Genomic DNA, 27,225 nt, shown 5'->3' on the forward strand with positions numbered 1-27,225 from the left:
GGTAATAGCTAGGTGATCAGAGAAAGCCTCCCTCTGTAGGTCTCTTTTAAGTAGAATTCTATATGATGAAAAGGGGCCAGGCATGTGGAGATATGAGAATGGAGTGTTCTAGGCAGAGAAAACAAACACAAAACTGACTCTGAAATGAGCTAGATATATACCTAGAGACAGAAAGAAAGATATTGTAGCTAGAGCACACTGGGGCAGTGAGAGAAGGTAGATGGGGAGGCAAGAGTAAGATACAGCCTTAAGAGCCAGAGTAAGAATTTAAAATTTTATTTTAAGTACACTGGGAGTGTGTCTTAGTCCATTGAGCTGCTATAGCAAAAATGCCACAAACTGGGTAGCACAGAAAAAAAAAAAAACCCAGAAATTTACTTCTCACAATTCATGATCCAAGATCACGGCACTGGCCAATTCAGTGCCTGCTGAGACCGTCTGCTCAGTACACGATGTCAGCAGGAGCTAGGGAGCTCTCCAGAGTCTCTTGTATAAGAGCACTTAATCCCATTCATGAGGTCTCTGCCCTCATGCCCTAAGCACCTCCCAAAGGCCCCACATCCTAATACCATCACCTTAGTGGGTAGGATTTCAATATATGAATTTTGGGGAGACACAAACATTCAGACCCATCCAGCAGAGGCTCTGAAAGGTTGGCATGATCTGACCCACATCTTTTATTCTGCATTTCAATGTGTAACTATGGACATGAAGAGACCAGTAAGAAGGGTTTGCAGTAAAGGTGTATGATGCCAGTAGTCTGGATTATGGTGATGTAGAAATGAAGAAGGAATGGTTCAGGATACGTTTTGGAGGTAGAACAGGTGAGAACTGCCAGCATGCCTGGGGAAAAGAAAGGATGACTGCTAGGTTTCTGACTAGAACAATCAGCTGGAGGTTGGTACCATTTTCTGAAAGATGGAAGTTGAGGTATAGATGGGAACGGGGTGGAGGGGGAGGGCAATTTGCCTGTATTATCCCTCTCTTTGGACTGTTTTTCCTTCCCTCTTCACCTAGTTACCCCCTTCCCAATTTTTGGAGCTCAGCTCAAACGTCACTTCAGTCATTTCTCCAAACAGTTCAAAACAAACGTCTATATTCAGTATATGCTCTCTTGGTGTCATCTATTTTTCCTTAGTACTTGTGTCGCATTGCAAACGTGGCTACTAACATGTTGCCTTTTTTGCCCCTGCTGACAGCCTTCCCACCAGAAGACTTGGTAGCGAGACCATCCTAGATCATCCAGCCACCAGCAGACCGCCAGCTGACCAGGAATGTACGAAAGAGCCCAGCTGAGCAGACCCAAAGTAGAAAAACCACCCAGCTCACTCACGGAATCCTGAGCTTGCTAAAGCATTGCTGTAAGCCACTAGGTTTTGTGGTAGTTTGCTACACAGCAAAAACTGATACAATAGCACACAACTCAGTTACAATCTTACATGTATCGATATTTGTTTGATTAGTGCCTATCCCTCCAAGTGGGCTCTGTAAGAGCAAAGACTATTCTGGTTTTAAGTTACCACTCCACGCTCAGAGCTGGACATAACATCTGGAACACACCAGGCAGTCAATGGATAACTTCCTGAATGAATGCAAGGGGAGAAGAGAGGCATACACTGTAACATGAGAGAATAAAAGTTCTGTAAGAGAGGTAACATAGGACTGGGGACATCCGTTTGTCCAAAACAAACTTTTATCAGCACCAAGTGCTGAGGAATACAAGGCCAAGATTACATTGCCTCTGCCTCCAAGAGCTCAAAAGTCTAGACTATGGGACAGGACACAGTACAAAGTCAACAGAATACACGACTTTGGAAGGGGGCCCTAACGCTGTCTGGAAGAGGGAAGGGTGCAAGTTGTCACGGGAGGGTTCTTGAAAGAAATAAAGCCTAGATTTAGTCCTGATGGTGTTTACTTGGAAGAGCAGCAGAAGCGAAGGCCAAGGATAGGGGGTTTTGTTTGTTATTTATCTCGGGTTATATCGCAAAGGTTTAAGTGTCTCCTCATCAAACTCTAAGGCCCTTCAGGGCCGGGAAGGTTACGGGCGGGGAGGGGATTCTTATCTTTGTATTATTCCCAGTGTCGAACATTATTTTTTCCACAAAATGGGAACTCGGTAAATATTTGCTGAATAAGTGAAAAGCTGAATAAATGAATAAGGCGGAAAGCACTGCTCCTTCCAAGAGCCCACAAGTTCGGCTTCAACACAGAGAAGTGGACGATGAGCACAGTTTCTAAGACTCAGCGTCGCATAAGCAGAGACTGGCCCCACTGGCCTCCAGTTTTCCCTCCCTCCTCATTACCGTTTGACCCGCTTTTCTCCTGCTTTGCTCACAGTCCAGCATGTAGGGACGGAGGCGGGAGTTTGGTGGCGGGGCGCCGCAGGACGCGGAGAGGCCCGGCAGCCCCCAGCCTTCCGCCGCGTTCCAGACGCTCGCGCGGGCAGGAGCGCGCAGGTGGACGCGCCGGCCGGTGGGCGCGGGTGGGCGCCAGGGCACCTCTCTCGCTTCCGCACCCTCGCCCGGCCGGAGCCCTTGCCGCGCTCGGGGACGCCGGCGTCGACCGCGCGGGCGCGCGCCGCGTTGCCGTGGAAACGCCGGGGCCGCCGCGGCGGCGCGCTGGGCGGGCTCTCGGCCTCTCGCGCCCCCGCGCACGCCCGGGCGTTTCGGAGCCCCTGTCGTTGGGCCCCAGCCTCGGGTCTCCGATCGTGCGCAAGGCAAGATGTTGAGGCGCAGCTTGGAAAACCGGTAACAGCCCCGGGGCCGCAGCTGCCCAGGGCCTCCACACACGAGGGCTCGGGTGGGGGAGTGGAGCCTTCCTCCGTGGGCCTCCGCGCCGAGCTGCGGCGCGGAGCCGGGGGCTGGACAGTCGCCGCCGCGCTCTGGGGCCTACCTCCCTGGGCTGCGGCGAGCCCCGGTGGCCGGCCCTCACGCTCCCCAGGCGCCGGCCTCCGCACTGCCGCGGGCGGTGCAGACGCCGGGTGGAAGCCGGGCGCCCGGGCAGCGCAGCGCGGAGCTGCTCCGGGAGCCGCCACCCCGCAGCGGCGCCGCCGGCCGGAGCCAGGCCTCTTCGTGCGCCTGCACTGTGGGATGTGGAAGCCAGGCCCCGAATGGGGACCTAGAGGAGGAGGATCGGCCTTGGGAGATGGTGGGATCTTTGAAGGTTTGCGCCGTCGAAGCTGCAGAATACCCCGGGAATGTTGGCATAATCAAATTAACGTGAAGATGAAGCCATCTCGTCTCAAATGAGAATGACTTGCTTTTTGTGTCACCTTTTTCTCTAGGGATATTCAAACCAGACAACTGCAAGATGCTGTCACAAATGTGGAGAAGCACTTTGGAGAGCTGTGCCAAATCTTTGCTGCTTATGTGCGGAAAACTGCCAGACTGCGAGACAAAGCAGACCTCCTGGTGAATGAAGTCAACGTGTATGCCTCTACAGAGACCCCGAAGTTAAAGCAGGGCCTGAAAACCTTTGCTGACGAGTTTGCCAAACTTCAGGATTATCGACAAGCAGAGGTATGGAGTGAAGTCACACCGTCATGTTATGAATGAGCCCTGACGTAGTGGACGGAGGAGCCCTGAAGACTTGTAATCTACCTAACTGCAGTGGCGAACACGCTCTTGATGATAAACGTACCTTTTCATGTCGGTAACATTGTGTAAGTCTATTAAAGGGACGCTTCCTGTGATTTTACCGTTTTCAAACTAAACTCTAGGGTGTCTTGAAGTACTGAATTTCCCCACCTTACTTGCCAGCTTTGGGCCATGGGGTGGCTATTTGCAGGGCGTAGTAAACGTAGTACCCCAGGGAAGAAAAGGAGCATGATTTGTGTCTTGTGTGCAGGTAGGTATATTTTAAAGTATATATGGAGATGGAAGATGTTGGAAGTGGTAATGTGAGTGAATAAGTAGTAAATGAACAAAAGATTTTTGTTGCTGCTTCCGTGCTCTGGAAAGTTGACCAATGTTTCGTTGAAAGGCGGGGGGGAGGGAGGGGGAGCGGAGTACAGTATTATTCATTCTAGTCACCATGGTATTATGCATACAAACCAGTAGTGAAATTTTGTGGAGTTGTTTGTTTTTTGTGGGTTTGTTTGGGGTTTTTTTGCTTTGGGGTGGGGGGAGGGAAGAAGGTGGTGGTGTAATTGTTTAAATTGTTAAAGCCCATTTACTTTAATACCTCTTCAGCACTTTCACTTATATTTACTTCAGGATTCAAGATACAGGTCAGAAATTTTCACTTTAACTTTTAACTTGTCGGAAGTGGCCCAATTAGGGCTGCATTGCTTCTTATGTACTTTTCTCATCAGTGCTTTTCTTCCTTTTTAAAAGCCTAAAACAGAAATTTCAATTATCAAAAAACCCTCAAAATCAAAAAGAAGATAATGATCTTTGAACCTATAACTGCTAATCATACAGAAATTTGTGTAGTAATTACTCTTCGGGGTACTTTGGGGGAAAATGTTTCGTTCTTGTCATATGATATTTATTCTGTAATAAACAAGCAACTCTCAGGTATGTGTAACTGGGAACTTAATGTTTCAAAAGTAGTTTATACTCACAGATAATACTAGAACCCTACGTTAGCCAATAATTTCAGTGCCCCTTTCTAGAAAACCTTTATGCTATTTGTCAAATAGCAAACTGAATTGATTTACATTTGTTCTTTTTATTTCACTTGCTTACCAAATGGTGGAGGTGCTAAAGAACAATGAACAAAAAAAGGTAGGCTACAAAAAGGAGAGCAGAAAAAAAGACTTGGCTAATCTTTACACTGAATAATCAGTGTATGGATTATTTGAAATGGAATAAATAATCCTGAGTATTCATGGATTTGATTTTAGGATTCCTAATATTAAATGCTCAATGAGAACTTGATCTTCTCCATTTTCCTAAAATTTTTTAAAATGAAACATTCATATACATTCTGTTTATAGAAACTAAACAAAAATGAATATGAAGTGATATACACTCACTGATTATATAAACCTGTATCATCAAAAAAAAAGCCTTTTTCCTGCTACAGAAGTAATACATGTTCATTTTAAACAATTAAATACATGTCATCTTGTATTAGCTATCCTGAAAAAGAAAATTTTAATGTCCAGGAGTTATTTTTCTTATGCTATAGTTGTATACTTGCCTTTCAAAAAAAATCTGTTTCTTTAGTGCCTTCCACTAGTGCTATTAGTAAAAGGAGAAATTACTCAAAATCTGATAAATATTGTAATGTTTAAGAAAAACTGTTTAATACTAAATAAAAGAGAGATCAACCATACAGTATAACAGCTCAGAAACACTATTTATCTTGTTCTCTAAGTGGTCTGTAGGCTTTTTTGCTTTTGAGGATTGTGTTGTTTTAAATGTTTCCAATATGCTATATTTTTCAGCTTTGATTTTCTTATCTGGAAGGTTGGGATTTCGTATATAATGTATGTAAAGTATCCATCCAAGTATTAAACACTCTGAAAGTGGTAGCTGTAATAAAATTTGAGGTGTCTTAAAACTTGCCAAAAGCTTTTATTGCTACTGCACAGCTTAACAGTTTTTAATGTATTTGAGTTTAGATTCTGAGTCTTATCAGTTTCTGGTGGTTATTCTTTTATTTATAAAGGTAACTGACAATTTAAAATTTTTCAAATATTAATCAGTGTAGTAATTATGTTCAGGTTCGACAGCACAGGTTTTATTTCAGAATTTAAATTTTGATATGTCTATGTTTCTCTTCAGTTATATTTTATAATAATTTTCAATAGGTTGAAAGACTTGAAGCCAAAGTAGTTGAACCTTTGAAAGCTTATGGAACCATTGTAAAAATGAAACGAGTAAGTAAATTCATTTTTTCTACTATTATTAGGTATTCTGGCAAAACATATGAGGTTTCCAATAACTGTCCTTTTAATAAAAGGTACAGAGTAGTGTTTAGTCATTCTTTTTACACACTCTGAAGCGTTCTTAGAACTTTGAGAATAAGGAAGTATTTTTATATACTACTGTAGCATTATAAAGCAGTTTTATTTATTATGGAAACTTTAAAATATTTAATATTTATATTCATGAAGAATATATGGACAGAAATTATTTTACTAAATGAATTTGTTTATATTTTTGTTTTAAAGCAGGCAATAACATGTAAACTAAAAATGAATGTGACAAAGTTTTTTTCTTAATTTTTTTATTGAGGTATAATTGACATATATTAGTTTCAAGTGTACAACATAACGATTTAACGTTTGTATATATTATGAAATGGTCACAATAAGTCTTGTTAACATCTGTCATGATACATAGTTACAAATTTTTTTTTCTTGTGATGAGAACTTTTAAGATCTAGTCTCCTAGCAACTTTCAAAATGCAGTATAGTAGTATTAATTCTAGTCACCAGGGTATACATTACATTCCTAAAGTTCTATTTTTTAAATCAACTTTACTGAGGTATAATTTACATGCAATAAAATTCTCCTGTTTTAAATGTACACTGAGTTTTAATAAATGTGTATACATCTGTAACTACCACCACAATCAAAATTTTATGTGTGTGTATATACATATATATAAATATATATATAGTTTTGCACTGAAATTGTGTCATTACTTGAGAGGATATTAAACTACACACATGCACACAGCCTCACACAAAAAGACACACACTGATTATGCAATGGTAATAATTCCTGTGGTAATGATGCCTGGATCAAATAGGGAGTGTTCTTCCATTCTTAAAACAGAGAAGTGTATATTTTACTTCTTAAATAAGAGATTTTTATTAACAAAAAAAAAAAAATGCCTGTTTGCAGGATGACCTCAAAGCAACATTAACAGCAAGGAATCGAGAAGCTAAACAGTTAACTCAGTTAGAAAGAACACGTCAGAGAAACCCATCTGATCGACATGTTATTGTATCCTTTGAATTTGGGTCTTTAAAAAGATATTTTGTAAGGTATGCAGTACAGAAGTAAATATATATGGAAATTATGCATTTCTACTTTAAATGTGCAAAGAATATGAATGTAAAGTTTGAAAAGAAACACATGCATTTACAAATTCTCACTATGGAAATTAGCTAATTTTAAAGACAATACACAACTTAATTCAGTCTTATGTTGTTTTTCCACAAGATATTCAAAATATAAAACACTCATAAGTGTAGATTTTTTATAAAGAATAAATACAAAATTCTAAGATTTTTTACATAAATGATGACTAAATACTAATTATAAAGTTAAAAATCTATCATTAATCCTAATATATCAATGCCCTCTCAGCCCTGCATTTTGAGAAAAGGAAGGAACAATTTTTTTCCCGGTAAAATTCCCTTCATCTTAAAAAACAACAGCTATGTGAAACCACAATTATGACTTCCAGCCAAGGACCCTCAGGAGATTCAAGAGTATAATTGAGGTCCACAGCTGGACACAGATCTAAATAGGATTGTCTACTGTAACAAGGTTCTTCTGTTCAGAATGATTATTTGTTAAACTAGAATGTGCCTTGTTCAAAACTAAACAGGGCCTTCCCTGGTGGTGCAGTGGTTAAGAATCTGCCTGCCAGTGCATGGGACACGGGTTCGAGCCCTGGTCCTGGAAGATCCCACATGCCGCGGAGCAACTAAGCCCGTGCACCACAACTACTGAGCCTGCACTATAGAGCCCACGAGCCACAACTACTGAAGCCCGCGCGCCTAGAGCCCGTGTTCCGCAACAAGAGAAGCCATTGCAATGAGAAGCCGGTGCACCACAAGGAAGAGTAGCCCCTGCTCACCGTAACTAGAGAAAGCCCACATGCAGCAACGAAGACCCAATGCAGCCATAAATAAATAAATAAATAGATAAATAAATAAACTAAATAAAGAAAATAGCACCTGGCTAATTGCCAGCAACTGGGATAGGTGCAGTTGTATATAAAGTACTAACTTATCCTGCTGCCTCTTTTTCCCATTCCTTATGTCTCCTCCCTACTTCCTTAAGGTTTTTTACAGCCCACCTTTGCCAGAAACCACATGAGGATTGACTCTCTGGGGACATTTGAGGTTCCAGAACACCTCCATTTCTGAGGGGAATCCCTTGATTAGTGATTTTTGGGCTGCACCAACAGCCTGGTCCTCCTTCCTTTGGAACAAAGATACATACGCCCAACCTTGTAATAAAAATGGGCAGTCACATGGCTGGGATCTACAAACTGGAGATTATAGAGTCTGGGTTTCAAGCAAGTCAGACAAACTAGAGAATGCTGGAAAATCTGACAACTATGGACTAAGGCAGAGACTAGAGAATATCACCAGTTTTTAAGAATCAAGCCAGAGGTCAAAATTTTGCTGCTTTGTTTGGAGGAGGGGAGAGTACATAAGGGCAGAAAAAATGTCACATCTGGAATCTTGAGGAGGTGGTAAGATTGATTCAGGGGTATTGCTATGGACACTCGATGTGGAAATAAATGTCTTCCTAAGACAGAGATGCCTCTGACTTTGGTACTTTGCTGTAAACGCTGCTGTGGAGGAGGCTGTCTTATACCACAGACAAAGCAGGTCAGGAGTTCACACGGGGAGATAAAGCAGCAACTGAATAGATTATGGCTGTAGATGAATTGCCACGCTCAGTGGGAAAGGTGTAGAACTCCAGTGGATTTTGACAACCTGAAACCAGAAAATAAAGGACAGTCTACATATAAATGCATCCACTATAAATATAAAGATATTCTATCATAGCATCATAGAATATTTACCAGGATAGACCCTTAAAATTCATCTGATCTTCAAAAGAAGTACATTAAAGTTCAGTATATAAAATAAAAGAGTAGTTCTGGTATAAGAGGATGGGGTAAAGAAGAATCCCAGTGCTCTGCCTGGACCCCCTAAGGCCCCTGGTGGCTTCTGAAAAAGCTTCTTGCAACAGAAAAACACCAGTCTGGCTCACTCTTTTATAAGCCATTTTGCACTCATGACTAATTTCATTAAATATACTGATATCCTTATTCATAAAGTTGTATCACAGTATTTTAATCAAAAGTATCTCCTACCCAAATTAGTATGTTACAGGATTTTGAAGAATTTTCAACAGAAGGAAGAAACAGAAATCTGTATCCACTTTGCTAAAAATAGCTGTGCGAATTTGGGCACGTGGCTATGCCCGAGTAAAAGGATTTGAGACTAAGAAATGAATCGTAGTTGCTGGGGTATGGTAGAAGGTTCAGATACCCATGTCCCAGCTGTGGCTTCTGCTTCCCTGCTCTTTGCTAATTTAGCCAACTCTACCTACCCTTCCAGATTTTAAAATGAAACTCAATAAACGGGGAGGGAAAAGACGTTAAGTCAAAAGTAAGTAGTCACGGTAAAGAATTTCACAAGTCACGTGTACTGAACAGTATTAGAAAAATAGTCTGCTTGAATATTCTCATTAGTAAAAGGTTAAGATGCATCATAACTGTTAGAAATTTTTTCATAATAAATCCTGTGATAGTTATATTTTTAAAAATCTGAACATCAGTAATAGAATTGTTTTTGATTACTGGTTATGATTAAAAGCATAAAAGTTTGCATGGTTTTAAGAAAACTTTACACCCTATATAGCAAACGTACACACACAGAAATATATATAAATAAGTTTTAAATGCTTAGTTTCTTGAAATTGTATATCTGAATTAACCTAGTTGTAAGAGTATATAATCAGTATAAAGTTATGATTAATGTATAATCTAATTGCAAGAAGATATTCTGTAATAGCATATGATTTTAATTTATTGGAAGAAATTGTTCTATTTGAAATGTATTTTTTTCCTTTATGAAAAATTTCAGTCACAGGTGGGTAATAAAGTGATGTGTGAAGAGATGGACTCCTATAGTAAACCTTTTTACTTATTTCAATTTATACATTTTCTTGAAAAAGAAAGCAAGGGCTTAAATGTCATAATATTATGTGTCACAAAGCTTTGATTCACAACTGCAAATTTTTCCTATGGAGTAAATATTAAGATGATGATATGTGATACTTTTGAGTAAACATAATACTAACATAGGAAACAGAACATTATTAGAAAGAATCTAATCAGAAAATTGGGCCATGTTTTTAAACATATATTTTTGTTTAACAAAAAATTTTAAATATTTTGGGGCAAACTGTTGTCCTTAAGGAAGAGATGATTTTTTTAAAGAGAAATACATGATTAGATTGGAAATGTTCTGCACTTTACAGCACTGTAGCCACTAGCTATATATTTGGCTATTGAGCTCTTGAAATGGCAACTAGAGTAACCAGTTTTTTAATTTACATTTGATTTTTATTAATTTAAATGTAAATAGCTACATGTTGCTAGTGGCCACCATATTGATTGTACAACATGGATCTAGATAGTATGAGTACTTTGAAGGAAAGTATTAGATTTTCCATCTAAGTTATTAGTTGCTGATATATATTTTTTGTAATAAGCATTAACTAAGTAGTAATAGTGTAATATTGTTAGCTTATAAGAAGAATATACAAATAGAAAATCCATGCTGAAATAAATATTTGTAGTATATATTCTACTCTACCTGATTAGGATATTACAGAAGTAGAAACATTTCATGCATTTGGAGAACTAGAAGATTGAAAATATTTCAGTATTTGTGGGGAGGAAGGGTTAAAGGGGAGAGAGATAGTGAGGAGAAAAGGAGATTATGATAAATGGCAGAGACTGAAATATGTGAAAGCAGTAGAAAATATAGAAAATTGTTTTACAGTAAATCATCATTTTATTTTATGTGGTAAAGTATATTTTGAATGATTGACACTGTTATGGCAAAAAGCCAGTACCGCAGTGGTAGCATTTACAAAAAGACTCAGTCGAATGGATTCTGACTTGAGTTTTTCCTGTACTTTGGCGGGGACACTTTTGTAGGCAGAAACTGAATTACAAAGGGCCACAATGGATGCTGCTCGAACAACTCGCCATCTGGAGGAGACTATTGACAGCTTTGAAAAGCAGAAAATAAAGGATATAAAGGTAACAAAGTAACTGTTAAGGTTCAAAATATGTTTTCAAACCTTATTTTTTATTTAAATTTATGACAAATTTAAATTACTGATTTTTTTAGTCCATAAATAGTCTGTGTGAAAAAGATGTAAACAAAAATATATCAAATGTTATTTTCTTATGGAAACAATGGTATTTAAAGGGGTTCCATTCCCAACCAAAGGCCAGATATTCAAATGTTATTACAAATAGTGTTAATCATAGAAAAATGACATTTATTATGTTTTTATGTATCAGGTATGGCTCTAGGCACTTTACATAAATTATCTTTTAATCTTTACAGCAACCCCATGAAAGTGAGGTGGTGTTATCATATATTAGGTAAAAAAAAAAAAAAAAATTAAGCAGAGATATAAAGTAACCTTTCTGAAGTATCATAGCCAAAAGTCTGAACTATAAACCAATTATGTATTTTAAAAATCTGTGCTTTCCATTATGATACACTATCACTAATTTTTATAGCTTATAAGTTTCTAATACCTACTTAATATCAAATAATTAAGAGTAACTAACCACATAAACTTGCATCCACCATGGTATGGTGTCACAAGAATTGACTTCTTATAACACATCAGTAGACTTTCAGGATCATGGACTTGAGAAGGTCTTCAGTGACTTTCTCATAGGCATCTTGGAAAGATTTGGAGGATTACTTATGTTATGTCCTTTAAAACAAGTCATCTAAGGATGCCTTTTGGCTCACTGCAAATTTTCCTGGAACAGCTTTTAAAGTATTTTTTGTCATTTTAATAACTTATTAACAAAGAAAATATCCTGCTTTCAAAAGTTATGTTCTTATCAATAAAATAGGCATTATCTGCCACTTAATTGTATCATTCCTCTCTACAATCCATGAAACAACATTCATTTGCCCTTTTATTTTTTTAAAATTTCCTATCATAGTTTCATAGGATTTCAGAACTTTGATTTTTCTGATAGCCAGGCTCAAAGGTCTCTACTTTGGTCCTGAAGATTAAAAAAAAAAAAAAATTTAAGCCTTTCAATTCACTCTGCACTCTGCTGTGTAGATTGCTACTCAGGAAGAGCACCTCAGGAGCTGCCCTGAGACAAACCCTTTTACTGACGTAGGAGAGTGTGGGCAGGGCATAACATTTTACAACTGCTGACATCCTCTCTTAAATTGAGGGAGAAGGGAAGTAAGATTAAAATAATTAGCTTTAATCTGAAAAATGAGATTGGAGACTTGTGGGGTATGTCTGATCCATTGCCACCTAAGTAAGGGCTTCTTTAGTGAGCCTGATGCCTCACTCTACCACTGTTCTTCATGCCTGAAAACTTCTCTTTTACACATGGCAATCTGTGTCTGATCTTCAGGCTCACTTCAGTGTTCCATCTGCATGCTGGCCAACTCTGCAGGTGCTTTTAATCCCATGAGCATCACCAATTACAAAACGGGCAGAGACAGTGAGTGCAGAATTCCCAACTACAATTCCTACGACCTGGGATTTCCTGAAGCAGTAGGACATGGAGTAAGGGACTGCATAGTGGAGGGTGCACAGAGAAGAAAAGGGCTTCCAAGCTTCTCTCTTGGCCCGCTATATCATGACCCTGGAAGAGGGAAGTCTTGTGGTGGTCACACACAAAAAAAAAAGACAGGAAAAAACCTACTTTTTTAAAAATGGAGAGATAATTCATATACCATACAATTCTCCTATTTAAAATGTACAGCTCAGTGGTTTTTAGTGTGTTCAGATATTTACAACCATCATCAATTTTTATCATCTCAAAGTGAGGCCTAGTACACTTTAACTTTTACCTTCCTGCTCCCCCAGCCCTCACCCCCAGCCTAAGCAACCATCACTAATCTCATGTCTCTTTGGATTTGGCTATTCTGAACATACATTTCATATGAATGGAATCATAAAATACATGGCTTTTGTAACTGGCTTCTTTCACTTAGCATGCTTTCAGGGTTTATCCATAGTGTAGTATGTATCAGTATCTATTCCTTTTTATGGTGGAATAATATTCCATTGTATGGATATTAACCACATTATGTTTATCTTTTCATTAGTTGATGGACTTTTGGACTGTTTCTACCTTTTGGCTATTATGATTAATGATATAAACATTCACGGACAAGTTTTTGTATAGACATATTTTCATTTCTCTTGGACGTTTCATTTCAGTTCAACCATATTACCTGTTGAACTGCTGGTTCATATGGTAACTCTATCTTTAATTATGTGAGAAACTGCCGGACTGTTTTCCAAAGTGGCTGTGCCATTGTATTTTCCCACCAGTAGTATATGAGGGTTCCAATTTCTCTGCATCCTCACCAATACTTGTTGTTCATCAGACTTTTTCATTATAGCCGTCCTAGTGGGTGTAGAGTGGTATCTTACTGTGGTTTTGATTTGCATTTTCCTGCTGATGCTTATGGCCATTTGTATATCTTTCTTGAAAAAAGTGTCTATTCAGATCTTTTAATTGGGTTATCTTTTTTTATTGCATTTTAAGAGTTCTTTATTTATTCTGGATACAGATCCCTTATCAGATATGTTTTGCAGTTATTTTCTTCCATTCTGTGAGTTCTTTTCACTATCTTAATGGTGTCCCTTGAAGCACAAAGCTTTTTAATTTTGATGAAGTCCAGTTTATCTTTTGTTGCTTGTGCTTTTAGTGTCATATCTAAGGATCCATTGCCAAATCTGAGATTATAAAGATTTATCCCTATGTTTTCTTCTAACACTTTTATAGTTTTCATTGTTAAGTCTTTTATGCATTTAATTATTGTGTATCATGTGAAGTGAAGGTGTTAAACCCCATTCTTTTGCGTGTGACTGACTACCCACTTGTTCCAGCACCATTTATTGAAGAGACTGTTCTTTTCTCATTGAAGTCTAGGCACTCTTGTTGAAAATCAGTTGACGTGGTTTTGTTTCTGAACTCCCATTCTTATTGATCTGTGTCTGTCCTTATGCCAGTACCACAGTGTCCTGATTAATTAACAGTGCTTTGTAGTAACTTTTAAAATCAGGGTGTGTGAGTTCTATTTTTTTCCTTTTTAAGATTGTTTTCGCTATTCTGGATCTGTTGTAATTTGGTATGAATTTTAGAATCAGCTTGTCAGTTTCTACAAGTCAGCTGGGATACTGACAGGGATTGCATCAAATCTGTAGGTCAATTTGAGGAGTACTGCCATTTTAAGATTAATTCTTCCAATCCGTGAACATGGGCTGGTTTTCCATTTATTTAAATCATCCTTAATTTCTTTCAACAATGTTTATAATTTTCAAAGTGTAGGTTTTGCGCTTTTCTTAAACTTTTTCCAAGGTATTTTATGATTATTGATGCTACTGTAAATGATTTCATTTCAGTTGTTCTTTGCAAGTGCACAGAAATACAGTTGATTTTTGTGCACTGATCTTATATCTTGCAACCTTGCAAAACTCATTTATTAGGTCTGATAGTTTTTTGCAGATTCCTCAAGATTTTCTACATACAAGATCATGTCATCTGTGAAAGTGTACACTTTTAATACAGACCCCCATGACTCTAGCAAACTCCCAGAAATATGATTTCCAGAGATTAATACCAGAGTCTGTTAAGGTTATGAATCTCTGTTCTGTATGTCTTTCCTCCTTACTGTCAAATTGTTCCTTTTCCAAGTTAGGCCTCATTTGAGATGTTTTATGATAAAGAGGGATGCACAGATCCTATACCCAAAAGCCTCGAAAATCAATCAGAAGGGTTACTTTACCACCCCCTTATTTCTAACAAAAACAATATTCAGATATTGTCATGTTGATTTTACCATGTCTGACAGACACTTCTGTTTGTGAGATAAATTCTTGGAAAAGTCAAAACTGTTGATCCCGCTCATGTTTTGGGAGAAGCAGACACAAAACATTTTTTTTTTTTTAAGAACATTCTTATTGTACCTGTTATCAGGCTACTGCTTCAGATGGAGGCAGAGCTTCTGGGTCTTTCTTTAACCTCCCTGGGGGTAGAAATGATTGGCAGTAGTGAGCACTGCTCATAACTGTATTAACTGTGTTTGAGGTGGGGTTTAATTGACAAGTCCATCTGAATTTTAGCAGCAGTGTTAATTAGTAAGGTAGCACAATTTTTAGGAAAAGACTTGATAGGAACCTTGCAAAGAATCTGTCTTTCTGAGAAAAGCTGGTATGAACTTAGCTGTATAGAAATGTGGAAGAAAACTCACAATCCTATTTGTTTCCCATGTAATGGAAAAAGTCATCAGTTATATGGTGTCAAGGAAATTTCTGACCTACGAAAACGATCTTGACCAGGGGTCACTCCGGGAACAGATAGGGACAGGAATTCAGTATTGGTAAAGTAGCTGACGTAAGCAAGAAATAGCTTCAAAACTTAATTTTTAGTAACTTTATTTTTCTTATAAATAAATATGAAATCACCATGACTTTTTTCATAAAATTATTGAGAAAAATGTAATAATTCCACTGCTCAGAAATAAGCCGTTAGCATTTTGGTTCATATCCTTCCAGACTTTCTTTCTATGAAATATACACAAGAAATATACTAATAATAACAACAACAAATATTTCTTAGACATTAACTATGTCACACATTCTAAGCATTTTATATGGATAAACTCATTTCCTCCTCACAGTGTCCTATGAGAAAGGTAATATTATTACCACTATAGTTTTATTTAAATGGGACCACACTATATGTAGCATCTTTTTAAAATTTAATATATCATGCATATATTTGTGCTGAGGAAACAAAGATCCATATTGTCCGTTATGGCATCCTCATATAGTATTTTGCTACATGGATATATCAGTTTATTTAACCAGCCCTCATTGATGGACATCTAGATTATTTTTGCAATTATAGATCTCATTGCATCATTAAACATCAGCCTTTTTTCTGGTCCAGTTATTCTTGTGGGATAAATTACTAGAAGTGACATTCTCATTCAAAGAGCATACACACTTTCAATTTGGATAGCTGTTTTTAACTTCTGTCCACAAAGCTTTAACTAGTTAACATTTCTGCAGAACCTTACATGAGCACACCAATGTAACAATGACAAGTAGAAGTATTTTTAATAATAGCCAATCTAATAGGTGAAAAATCAGTATCATCTTAATTTGCTACAGTTACTACTGTTGAGGCAGAGTATTTTTTCATATATTTAATGACACATTTTTTCTTTAGTAAATTACTCACATTTGACCTTAGCCTATATTTTTATTGAGTGTTGGCATTTTTATTAATTTGTAAAAATTCTTTATATTGAGAAAATTAACCCATTATATTAAAGAGAAGATATGCCGCAAATATATTTTCCCATTTTGTTGCTTATGGTACATTTTTACCACCTTAAAGTCTTATTTTTGCTGCCAGATCTATTGATCTTCTCCTTTTTGATTTCTGCCTTGATGTCATGCTTAGAAAGGAGCTTTCATCCCCAAGATTATACAATTATTTGCTCATATTTTCTTCTAGTATTTGTATGATTTTTTAATATTTTATTTTATGCAGTTGTATTTTGCACATGGTATGAGGTCGATGTCTAACTTTATTATTTTCAAATGGATAGAAAGTTCTCCTGACATCATTTATTAAATAGCCTCTACTCTGGAGAGCTGTCATTTCCCCTTTATTTGCCAAAATTATTAACAAGACCTTTTATGACTTTTTTGTTAAATATTCTGCTTTCTAATTAAACCAGATGGAGGCTTTAATGTTATGATAAGGAACATTTTCTAATTTAGCTGGTTTACTCCTTGGGCAATAAAAACAGCAAACGTGCTGAGCACTTACTCTAGGCCAGTTACCATACTGTACCTTTTCTTGGATTACATTTAATCCTTAAGGCAAAACCTAAGATGTTGAAATTAAGGAAAAAGAACAAACTGTTTAATATTACACAGCAGGTTTGTTTCCGTCTTGATTTGAACCCAGGTTTATCTTAATCCAGAGCCCCTATTTTAAACTACTAGGCTACCTGCTTTGCAGAATACTTGCCGATGGGTAGAGAAGTTCATATTAGCTCCCCCACCCCCCCACCAGTAAAAATTAAGTACATACCCAAATGGCCTTCTAGTCACACAAAATAAAATTGAAAATGAGGAAAAAAAGTAATGCGTGAATGCCTCTGTCCCTGACCATACTGACCCATTCCAGATTAGCAGATTACATGAGATCATTGAAAGCTATGTTTATTTGAGGAAAATTTTTTCTAAATATGAATGGATCTTTCAAAGTTCCACCACCTCTCTGGTGACTCACTGAAATTATTTTATTTTAAAAACACAATGTGTTTATGTTCTTTCTTATAACAGTTGTCATCTGATTCTTCCTTGCTATTATCCTTCTCCTTTCTGCCCATTTTCCCATGTTTTATGAAATTCTATCAATAGCTAGAAAGAAAAAGTATAACTGGTAGTTCTTCCTCCTTACTATACTCAGGGATATAACTGTCCTCTGTGATAATCTTAAGGCTTCATGGTTCTTGGGTCAAAAATTCCAAGTCTGGATTACTACCTTAGCAATGCCACTGATTCTCCATCACTGTTTTTGACAGAAGAGTTAACAGGGCCTTTCCCATCTTAAATAGATATATAGTATATGTTTTGTCAAGAAATAAAAGGTCAAACCATAAAGGATTAAACCAAAGTATCACAAAACTTGAGAGTGATTTTTCACTCATGTTCCAAGTAGTAAATAATAGCCATTTACTAATTAAAGCTACTTCTTAAAATGTTTTTTATCACTAATTGAAACTAAATTTTGAGACTGCAAAATGCTAACAGACTCAAAGTTGAGCTGTGTCTTTTAAAATGAGAGTGTAATAGATTCTCTTATCAGAGGATATGGATAAACCAAAATAATGTATCATTCTTCAGTGACAGACATATCAACATATTTTCAGGGCTTGCTTATGAGCTAAGGGGAATATAACTCCTATAATATGCTATTATTAAGAAATTATTAGTTCAGAGATGACATCACATTCAGAGATTTTGGCATCAGAGATTTAATAACTATATTCAAATATTCAAAAAATATTTTAAATTATTTTGAATTTTTTCCATATTCCTCGAAGTTACCACAGTGGAATAGACTTGAATTAAGCCTAAACCTACAGAGTTAGGTGTAATAAGGCTGTAAATGTTTGGATTTCATTAGTTATTAAATAGTGTGCCAGTCTATTAAAGATTTAGAATGTTCATTTGTAGAACTATTTAAAAATAGGAGTAATACCCAACTTAACTTGAGTGATTTAAGCTTAACCCCTTACTTTCTAGCTAGTCAACTATCTTAGGAAGACTGACAAGAGAAGTACCAGCCCTAGTCAAAAGCCATTCTACCTCTAAGGTATTCCTATCTGGAGATTCTTGGTGTGGAATCCAAAGTTGCACCTTGGCATAATGCTGTTTATTAGTCAGTTGCCAGTCCAGTATACCAGAGCACTTTGTGACCTATATGAAGTGACAGTAAAGGTCATCGTCAGTTATAGTTATAAGTCATTTATCCCAGAGCCCAATCTTTGCATTTAGCCCTACATATGTGCTTGGCAGCTCAGAAGGGTTACTTTCAACTACAGATCTATTTCCACTGAGTAGCAATCAGAAGCCTGTTAGTTCTCCCTTAAATATTTTTCTAATCCTTAAGAATGGAGATGGAGAGGGGAAAAAAATCACAGGACACTAAGGGATATCTGTATGGCTACTTTCCAAGGTGCAGGACCACTCCTATCTGGGTGGTTAACACAGGAGAGCAGAAATGAAGGAAAATGAGTATTTGACTATTGCCTTCTAGCCTAACCCATCTCATCTATATTGCCCCTTAAAGGACAATGCTTGAGTATTTTCTGTCCTATTCTTATTCTGCCCACTTCTCTTTACATTAATGCTGATTTTTTATTTTGATAAGGGACAAGATAACAAAAGGATAGATCCTATTTTATTGAAAACTTGTCTGGCTTGTATACTTTCCCTACCTACCAGTTATCTCACCTCTGCTTAGATCAACATGCACATCTTTATTCATTCTCTTTGCTCATGACCTTCCCTACCGTAAGTTGTCATCATCATGCTCATAGAGTTTACCTGTAGTTTATTTGCAAAGGAAATAATTGATTCCAGCGACAGTACAATGAGCAAGAGCTATAACTTTGAAGAATCAGATCCAAGTCTTAACATTATAGCTGTGAGAACACTGGACAAGTCATATATTTGTAAACTCGAAAGCTCTATGCAAATGTATGGTGCTATTATCAGTAGTAGTAATATCATTATTACCAAGTAATCCCTTTGTGGTTAGAGAATACAAGTATCATATAAATATGATGGGATAGAATTCTTGCCTAAAAAACATTCTTTTAAACATCAGTTGGAGTTGCTAAAAAAAAACAGCTTCAGAACTAAACTGCTTTAGCTAATACTTATAGGCACTGAGCAACAAGAGTACATAACGACATACATTTTAGTCAAATCTTTTTTAAAATCATGAATATCTAATAGAAGAACCTACTAAAAAAGGGAAGTAAATAATAAGATAGGAAATATTTTGTGTAATTTGAAAGTTTTGCTGCAGAAGGTCTTTGCAACTATTTTTATTCCAGTTATCTTTTGTACTTCATCTGCCCTGTGGAAAAACAGATACCTCTGTGTCTCATAAAATGCGAAGACTATATAGTAAGGAATAAATTTACTAAATTCGTCAAGCAGTTTATATGATTGTTTAAATTCAAATCCTTGTTTTTTTAGACTATATTTTCAGAATTTATCACTATCGAAATGTTATTTCACGGCAAAGCTTTAGAGGTCTACACTGCTGCCTACCAAAATATACAAAAGATTGATGAAGAAGAAGATATAGAGGTAAGACTATGTCCATCTAAGCTCAGTTCTTCTATTGATATGGAAATGTTTAAAAGAAAGCATTAGTTTGGGTAAAAATAAATTAGAACACTACATGGTTTAGATGTTATTGTATGCAGTTCCAAATAGCTGAACCTGTATGACTTTCTGTTTATTTCTATTTATTTTTTAACTGTTCAAATTAACCATGGTAGAGTTCCAAGGATTAATCCAAGGATTAATATCTAGTAAAACATAGAAATAAAGCCATTACATGAAATAATGTATCATTTTGACTAGTGATATGTCACTTACATGTACTAAAAATAGCATTTATTGATTTGAGCTAACATTTGAGTGTTTATGCCACAACACCCAAAGCTTGACATGCATTTTCTCTCTCACTCCTGTGATGTAGGTACTGTTATTATTCTCGTTTTACAACTAAAGAAACAGGTGTAGAGGTTTTAAGTAACTTAACTTGCCCTTGGCCACTTAGCTAGTAAATAGCAGAATCTGGCTTCTAACTAGTTTTGTAGGACTTAATCAGTAAGCTATGAAATAAATGTAGGTTTGCTTTGTACTGATAGTTAAATGCAAATAAATCTTACTGGCCAGCTAACATTAGAGCGATTAAATATCAAAGCCTGGTTTCAGCAAGCTCACCTGAAGAGTTAATGTCCTACAATATTACCTTCCAAAAGGGGAAAAAAAGGCAAAGTATTTTTGCTGAAATAGATATACTCTGTTTACAGTAGAAGTGAAAAAGGGCACATACTCTCAAGATATAACCAGAATTTTGTATTAATAAGTGATAGAATTTGACAGTGTCTGTCATTTCGTAATTTTGAAGATTCCATTTTTTTTTTAACTAAAGTATCTATAAAGAGATCCCCTGGACCTTCACTTCCCACTACTCTACTGGTTCCAAGAAACTTGAATTCAGTAAAACCAGATTATAGCTTGGCCAAAATGAAGAAAAGTACATGTTTTAGTATGTGTATATACGTTTTCCAGTGCCAAAATCTGATCTCAGTTTTACCTCAGTTAAGCATACATGATCGTATTTCTATTACTGTTTGTTAATAGATGGCTTAAGTGTCTATTCCCTCCAAATACTAAAGCTAAGGTTTCTAAATTTTTACTCCTTTTTATATACTATTTTTTAAAAAAGATCAAGCTTTTATCTGTAATTTGTAAAAGTAGCAAATGTTTATATAGTGATTACTTTGAACCAGCTACTCATCTATGCATTTTCATTGTATTATTTTAACCCTACCATCAACTTTAATAAAAGTATTTATTATCCTCACTTCTGTGGATGAGAAAACTGAGGCATGGTGAGGTTAAGGAACCTCCCAGAGGATCCCATAGCTAGTAAGTAACAAAGCTGGGAGCCAAACCCAGAAGTTTGACTATAGACATTGTATTTTTATCCTATCTATACCGCCAGAAGCATGGTTCTTGATGAGTGACATCAACCATTTCCTACAAGAAACAACACTACATTGAGTGGCAGGTTCAAAATTGATCCCTCGCTTTTCCTACCAGACTTAAGTTTCCTTTACAAGTATTTTCATTCTCCTTTTTCTAATACCCTTGACCCAATACACTTGTCACTAAAGTCACTAAAAGTTCCTTCAAGCCCTTTGGACCCCAAGATTTTCCTTCTCATTCCAGAGGTCCTAGATGTCTTTTTTGTCACACCACTTCCTTTACCACTTCTCTTACCACTGTTCTTCATCAGCTAGCTAGGTAGCTTGTAGGATTCATTTAAAAAAATTCAAGATCTCAGGGCTGTGTGGTAGATTTGTTTTTGAGTATGAACTTCCCCATTTTTTCTAATGGGGCAGTATTGAGCAAGTTAACTTTTTCATGCTTCAGCTTCCTCATCTGTAAAATAGAGATACTTATAGTGCTTACCTCATAAAAAGTACATGCATCAACTGTTTATTGAGCACCTGTTATATGCCTGACACCACTCTAAGTGCCAAGGATTTAGCATTATAAGAATTGGTCCAAGTTGTCAAAAAGCAGAAACTTAAAAGGAGTTCAGACATTTAAAAAATATACTGTGTAACTATTTACGTTTTATAATGTGAAGAAAAAAATATAGAAAAAAAAAATAAAGAAAAAAATATAATGTGCTCCAAGTGTATGTGATGGAGGATTCTAAATAGTCTAGAGAATCAAAGAATGACTTCTTAATCAGAAGTTTGAGGGATAAGTAGGATACTTGGCAACAGCTTTCAGGCAGAGAGCTCAGATAGATATACAAAGGTCCTGAGATGTAATGAACTATAGGCCTAAGCTATCACTACGATGCCATACAGAAATTGTGGAGAGGAGAAGAGAGCAGTCTGGGGAAAGTTGTGTGGGACAAGTCAAAGTAAAATTACATCAAACAGCTACCAAGATGAGGAAGGACCATTTTAATACAAGTTTCTTGGAAACAAGTAGAGCAAATATGCAGAGAGGAACAGAGAAATAAGATGCTGTTCTTCTTAGATAGCAGTACTGACTTATTCAGGCAGCAGCTAATTTTTTGCATCTAGTTATCAGAAACCATCTTACCTGATTTGTTCTTCACATAAAAAGTGCTGTCAGGCCCATATTCCCCTTCGAAAGATCACCTCTGTACATTCAGTTCAGAGCATATTCAGATCTTGAGACTCACTCCTAGAAGAGATCTTGGACCATATTGGAAATGCATTATTGCCAATAAATTAATATTCCTGTAAATCTGTTGTTTTGCAGTAGGAGACTAATATTCAACTGGTTTAGACTTTTACCCCAAGGGTTGTAAATTATCTTCCATTTCCCACTTTTATCTTTGCTAGAAAAGCTAAAAAAGGAATGTTGTTCTAACAAAAATATATTTCTTCCAAATACCAGTGGATTGAGTCGTCCAGTTTTGATATCATACCAGGATGTCTGGCACCAAAATATAATTGGGTCCTCAGTAAACTGTTCAATAACCTAATTATTAGCATGCCTGAATTGCCCTTAAACCAAGTCATACCTCTTGCATTAAGTTTCATCCCTTGATTCCTTTTGTGTCCTGCACTTCTTTAAGGTTTAAAGAAATGTGTAGAGACATCCTCTAGTTTGGGTCGTTTTTTCTGAAAACACCCAGATTAAGTTCATGTTAACATCATTCATTTACCAGGCTACTGTCTTAAGCTGGAAGGAACTGCAAAGATAAAACAAGGCTTCTTGCTCTAGAGGAACTTAAAACTAGTTGTAGAAACAGACATGTAATTACAAAACAGTGAGATAAAAGCTGTACTGAGGGTATAAACAACAGGAGCTACTGACTAGAGAACAGGGGAAGACAGAAAAAAAGATGGCATTTGACTTGGCTCCTGAAGGATGAGTAAGTGCGCTGAAATTCCAGGCTGAGGAACCAGCACTGCAAAGTCACAATAGTATTACATGTTCTGCATATAGGTATATATGCTACAAGTGAAGTATAATGGATAGGTTTGGGTGATTGTAAGCCTTGAATGTCACCTAAGGCATTTAGACTCTCAATAGTCAGGAGCCAAAGTTTTCTAGTAGAGAAATCATATTTTGGTCTGTAGTATGCTAATTCTAAGTAAGCTAGAGATGTATAGAGTCAATAAATTAAAATAGAACTACCTCAGGTGAGAAATTTAGGGAGAATGCCCAGGCTTCTAGCTTGGTCTGAGGTTTTGGTAATGTCTTTCACTGTAAAGGTGAATCCAGAGCTACACTGTCCAGTATAGTAGCCATTAGGCATATGTGGCTATTTAAGATTAAATTATACTTAAAAACTCAGTTTGTCAGTCACGTAAACATTTCCAGGGCTCAGTAGCCATATGTGGCCTTTTTGGACAGCACAGAACAGCAAGCATTTCCATCATCTCAGAAAATTCTATTGGACAGTGTTGGTCTAGAACAGAAGGTACTGGGGAGCATAAATATGGCTATCAGAAGAGTCTGCAGAGAATTGGTGGAAGGGTAGCCATTAAACACTACGTAGATCTTTCAGAGAAAGGTGTCAAAAAAGGTAACGTGGCCTAAGGGAAACCCTTTAAAAATATTTCAGGTATATGCCGTAGAAAAGGGGATGTGAAGAAACAGAGCAGGTAGCACATGAAGAGTTTAGTGACGGCATGCATGGAAAAGCAGCTTCAGGACAAGGTCAGCTGAGGACAAAAAGACACCTTTGGTGACTGACAGCAAGACCAATTTCAGTGGAAGGGGAAAGCCTAATTGTCGTTTGTTGACAAATGAAGTAGAATGTTTGAGAAGTTTTTTAAACAGTAAAGTTATACCTTGAAGTAATTTTTTTTTAACGGATCTTGCTTGTTTGTGGGGGAGGAAAACTGGAGAAAGAGAGCTTTTGTTTGTTGAAGTTTCGCTAAAGGGAAAGTGCACCTTGGAGAGAATCAGAATGACATTTGCTTTAAAAAAGGAAAAGGATAGAGTGAAGAGTTGAGGAAAAAAAAGAGGGAATATGAAGAAATTCACATCTGACAGACTTGCCTTGTTTATGTTACAGAAATGGTGGAAAAGCTACAGGTAGGGAAGCTTAAGACCACAGTAAGATTTGGAACTACTGTTTTAAGGAAAAAGAACCGACAAGCGATGGCATTCCAGATCCTAGTGAGATTGGAATCCATAAATTAGAGTGGCTCCATCTACTCTTGTGATGTACTGTGAAAGCCACCAGTGAATTTAAACTGATATAGAGTTGAGGATAAGCAGAACAGAAAGAATCAAAGGTGTGACTTAGTCTTCCCACTGGCTTGCATACTCTTTGAATGTAGGAACTTTTCACGTTTCACCAGCAAAAGCTCTTAAGTGATTGTTTCAGGGCCCGTCATCATCCTAGGTGGTTCAGTAGAATTTTTTAGCTTACATCTTTCCAACTTAATTTTTTTTTTAATTTTTGTTTTAAATTTACAATAAATAAATGAAACTTTGTCCCCAGTGTGGGGAGGGGAGTTGCTTAAAAAAATTCTAAGGGGAACTTAACATGATAAACTAAGGGGAACTTAACATGATTTTCTAGATTTCCATTGTTTAGTATCACTTTATAACGTTTTATCATTGCAACAGGTTTTCCGAAATTCTCTGTATCCACCAGATTATTCATCCCGTTTAGATATCGTAAGAGCAAATTCAAAGTCACCTCTTCAGAGATCACTGTCAGCTAAGTGTGTATCTGGAACAGGACAGGTGAGCTAGAAACCATAATTTAAAGGAATGTGAGGTGAGCTACTGCCTTTGGAATTGTTCAGTATTAAAAATGTTTCCCTTAAGTCACAGGACTTCGAATAACTTACCCTCTCTTACCCTCTTATGTAAAATAACAGAAGACTGCACTAGGTTCGGGCTCTTAATTCTTATATCATCTGTAACATATTACTCTCTGAAGCAGAACACTTGGGAGCAGAGGTGGAAGGGACAGGAAAATGCTGATCTACGTTTGTTCTCTGGTACAGCATGAAGAGCAGATTCTGAAATCAAACTATTTAGGGTTTAAATCCCACTATCACAGCTTACTGGAAATGATACCTAAAAAGGGCTTTTGTTGAACATTCTCATAGATCCAGAAGCACATATCTTTAGGGTAAAGAATCAATTTTCTAAAAAAAAGTAAAAAAAAAAAAAAAAGAATCAATTTTCTTTTCTTCTATATCCAGAAAGCCTGAAGTACCTGGTATCTAGAACAGGGAGGGGTCAACCACCTTTTTCTCTAAGGGGCCACACAGAAAATAGCAGGTTTTGTGGGCCATATGGTTTCTGCCCCAACCAAAAGCAGCCACAAACAATACATGAACAAACCAACAGTTGTAATAAAACTTTATTTACAGAAACGCCACAAACTGGGCTATAGCTTGCCAACTCCTGATTTAGAAAGCTATGGCCTTTTTCATATCTAGCCTTCAGAATTCAAAATTGAGCAAAATATTTTCAAAATATAACTTTCAGGTAAGTGTGACCCAGTACCTTCTGTTTTCATTTGATTCTCCTCTAAGCATTTATTTACTGCTTTTTATTTATGCATCTCTCCCCCTAACTAAATTATATTTTTATTATTCCAGTACTAAGTGCCTTGCACATAAATTCCATAAATCTAGTATTATAGTATTATAGTATGCAGAGTTTTGACCTTTTAGAGCTAATAATATCACCTAAGTTAGCCAAGATCTGTGTAGCACTTTAGAATACATAATCCCAGAGTTTCTCAACCTCAGCACTATTAACTTTGAGCCAGATAATTTGGAGGTGGGGAAGGAGGCAGGGGTACTGTCCTGTGCATTGTACAGATGTTGAGCAGCATCCCTAGCCTCTACCCACAAGATGCCAGTAACACACACACAAACACACACCCCAGTTTTGACAATCAACAGTGTCTCCAGACATTGCCAAATGTCCCCTGGGAGGTATAATTACCCTCAGAAAAGTTTGAAGCAGGACGACCCAAGTGGCAACAGTCAGGACTTAAAGCCAAGTAGTGAATTCAGATTCTCAACTCATTACATTTAAATCACACTACTTTTAAAGTTTAATATTTCAGTTGCCTAGTTGAAATATCCTTGTGTTTTTGCCATCCCTTTAATGACTCTCATTCAGATACCTGTTTTTTTGACCTAAGAACTGTCTAACTTAAAATATTTTTTGACATTTATAATATACGGAGACTATACTTTTCTCTGAAAGTCAGTTATTGAAGTACTGGTACCCAACTGGAATCAAATGGCTAATTTCACATTTTTCTTCAAAAAATAACATGAATGAAAATTTTTTGCATCTGTTTTCAAACCTTAAAATACAATAATTCATAGGGAATTTTCATTACTAAAAATTACTACTTATGGACATTTTTCTGAAATATTTGTTCTACGTGTACATCTCTATCAGGGCGTATTAAAAAGATACCAAATGTAAAAATATTTTTTAGTTAGTATTATTTAAAATGTTTTAACTTTTAACAGGTATCCACCTGTCGACTAAGAAAGGATCAACAAATAGAAGATGATGAAGAGGATGAAGACTTAGATGTTACAGAAGACGAAAATTAAATTTCTTAAGTAAACTGTGCATTTCCATTTTCATCTTAAATGACTTGGAATCCAGAATGACTGAAACTGTAAAACTTTATACTGGCTGGAAATGAAATGAAATCCTACTGGAAATGGAGAAATTATTAAAGGAAATGTATGCTGACCAAAAATGAAGGTTTTAAAAAATATTACACACCGGTCATTTCAACATTCTGTCTAGCAGCATGTGATCTTTTTGTATAAGTTCCATTTTTTTAAAAAGATTATGTATGTCAGAAGTATTTCATATTAATGCATTATACCCAGTTGAGGTTACACTAGTTAAATAGATAACAACAACAACAAAAATC

General features: G+C 36.7%; 1 protein-coding gene across 1 annotated transcript; it reads left to right on the forward strand.

The window, feature by feature from the left end:
* Positions 1 to 2,653: 2,653 nt before the first annotated feature.
* Positions 2,654 to 27,034, forward strand: CIBAR1 (CBY1 interacting BAR domain containing 1). The gene is given in 10 exon segments (XM_079722483.1): positions 2,654 to 2,747; positions 3,284 to 3,518; positions 5,759 to 5,827; positions 6,801 to 6,943; positions 7,292 to 7,320; positions 7,323 to 7,393; positions 10,876 to 10,980; positions 19,743 to 19,856; positions 24,924 to 25,043; positions 26,807 to 27,034. Coding segments are annotated over 10 exon segments (999 nt in total). The 5' UTR covers positions 2,654 to 2,721; the 3' UTR covers positions 26,894 to 27,034.
* Positions 27,035 to 27,225: the final 191 nt, after the last annotated feature.

Source organism: Hyperoodon ampullatus, assembly GCF_949752795.1.
Source record: "Hyperoodon ampullatus genome assembly, chromosome: 17".
NCBI lineage: Eukaryota > Metazoa > Chordata > Mammalia > Artiodactyla > Ziphiidae > Hyperoodon > Hyperoodon ampullatus.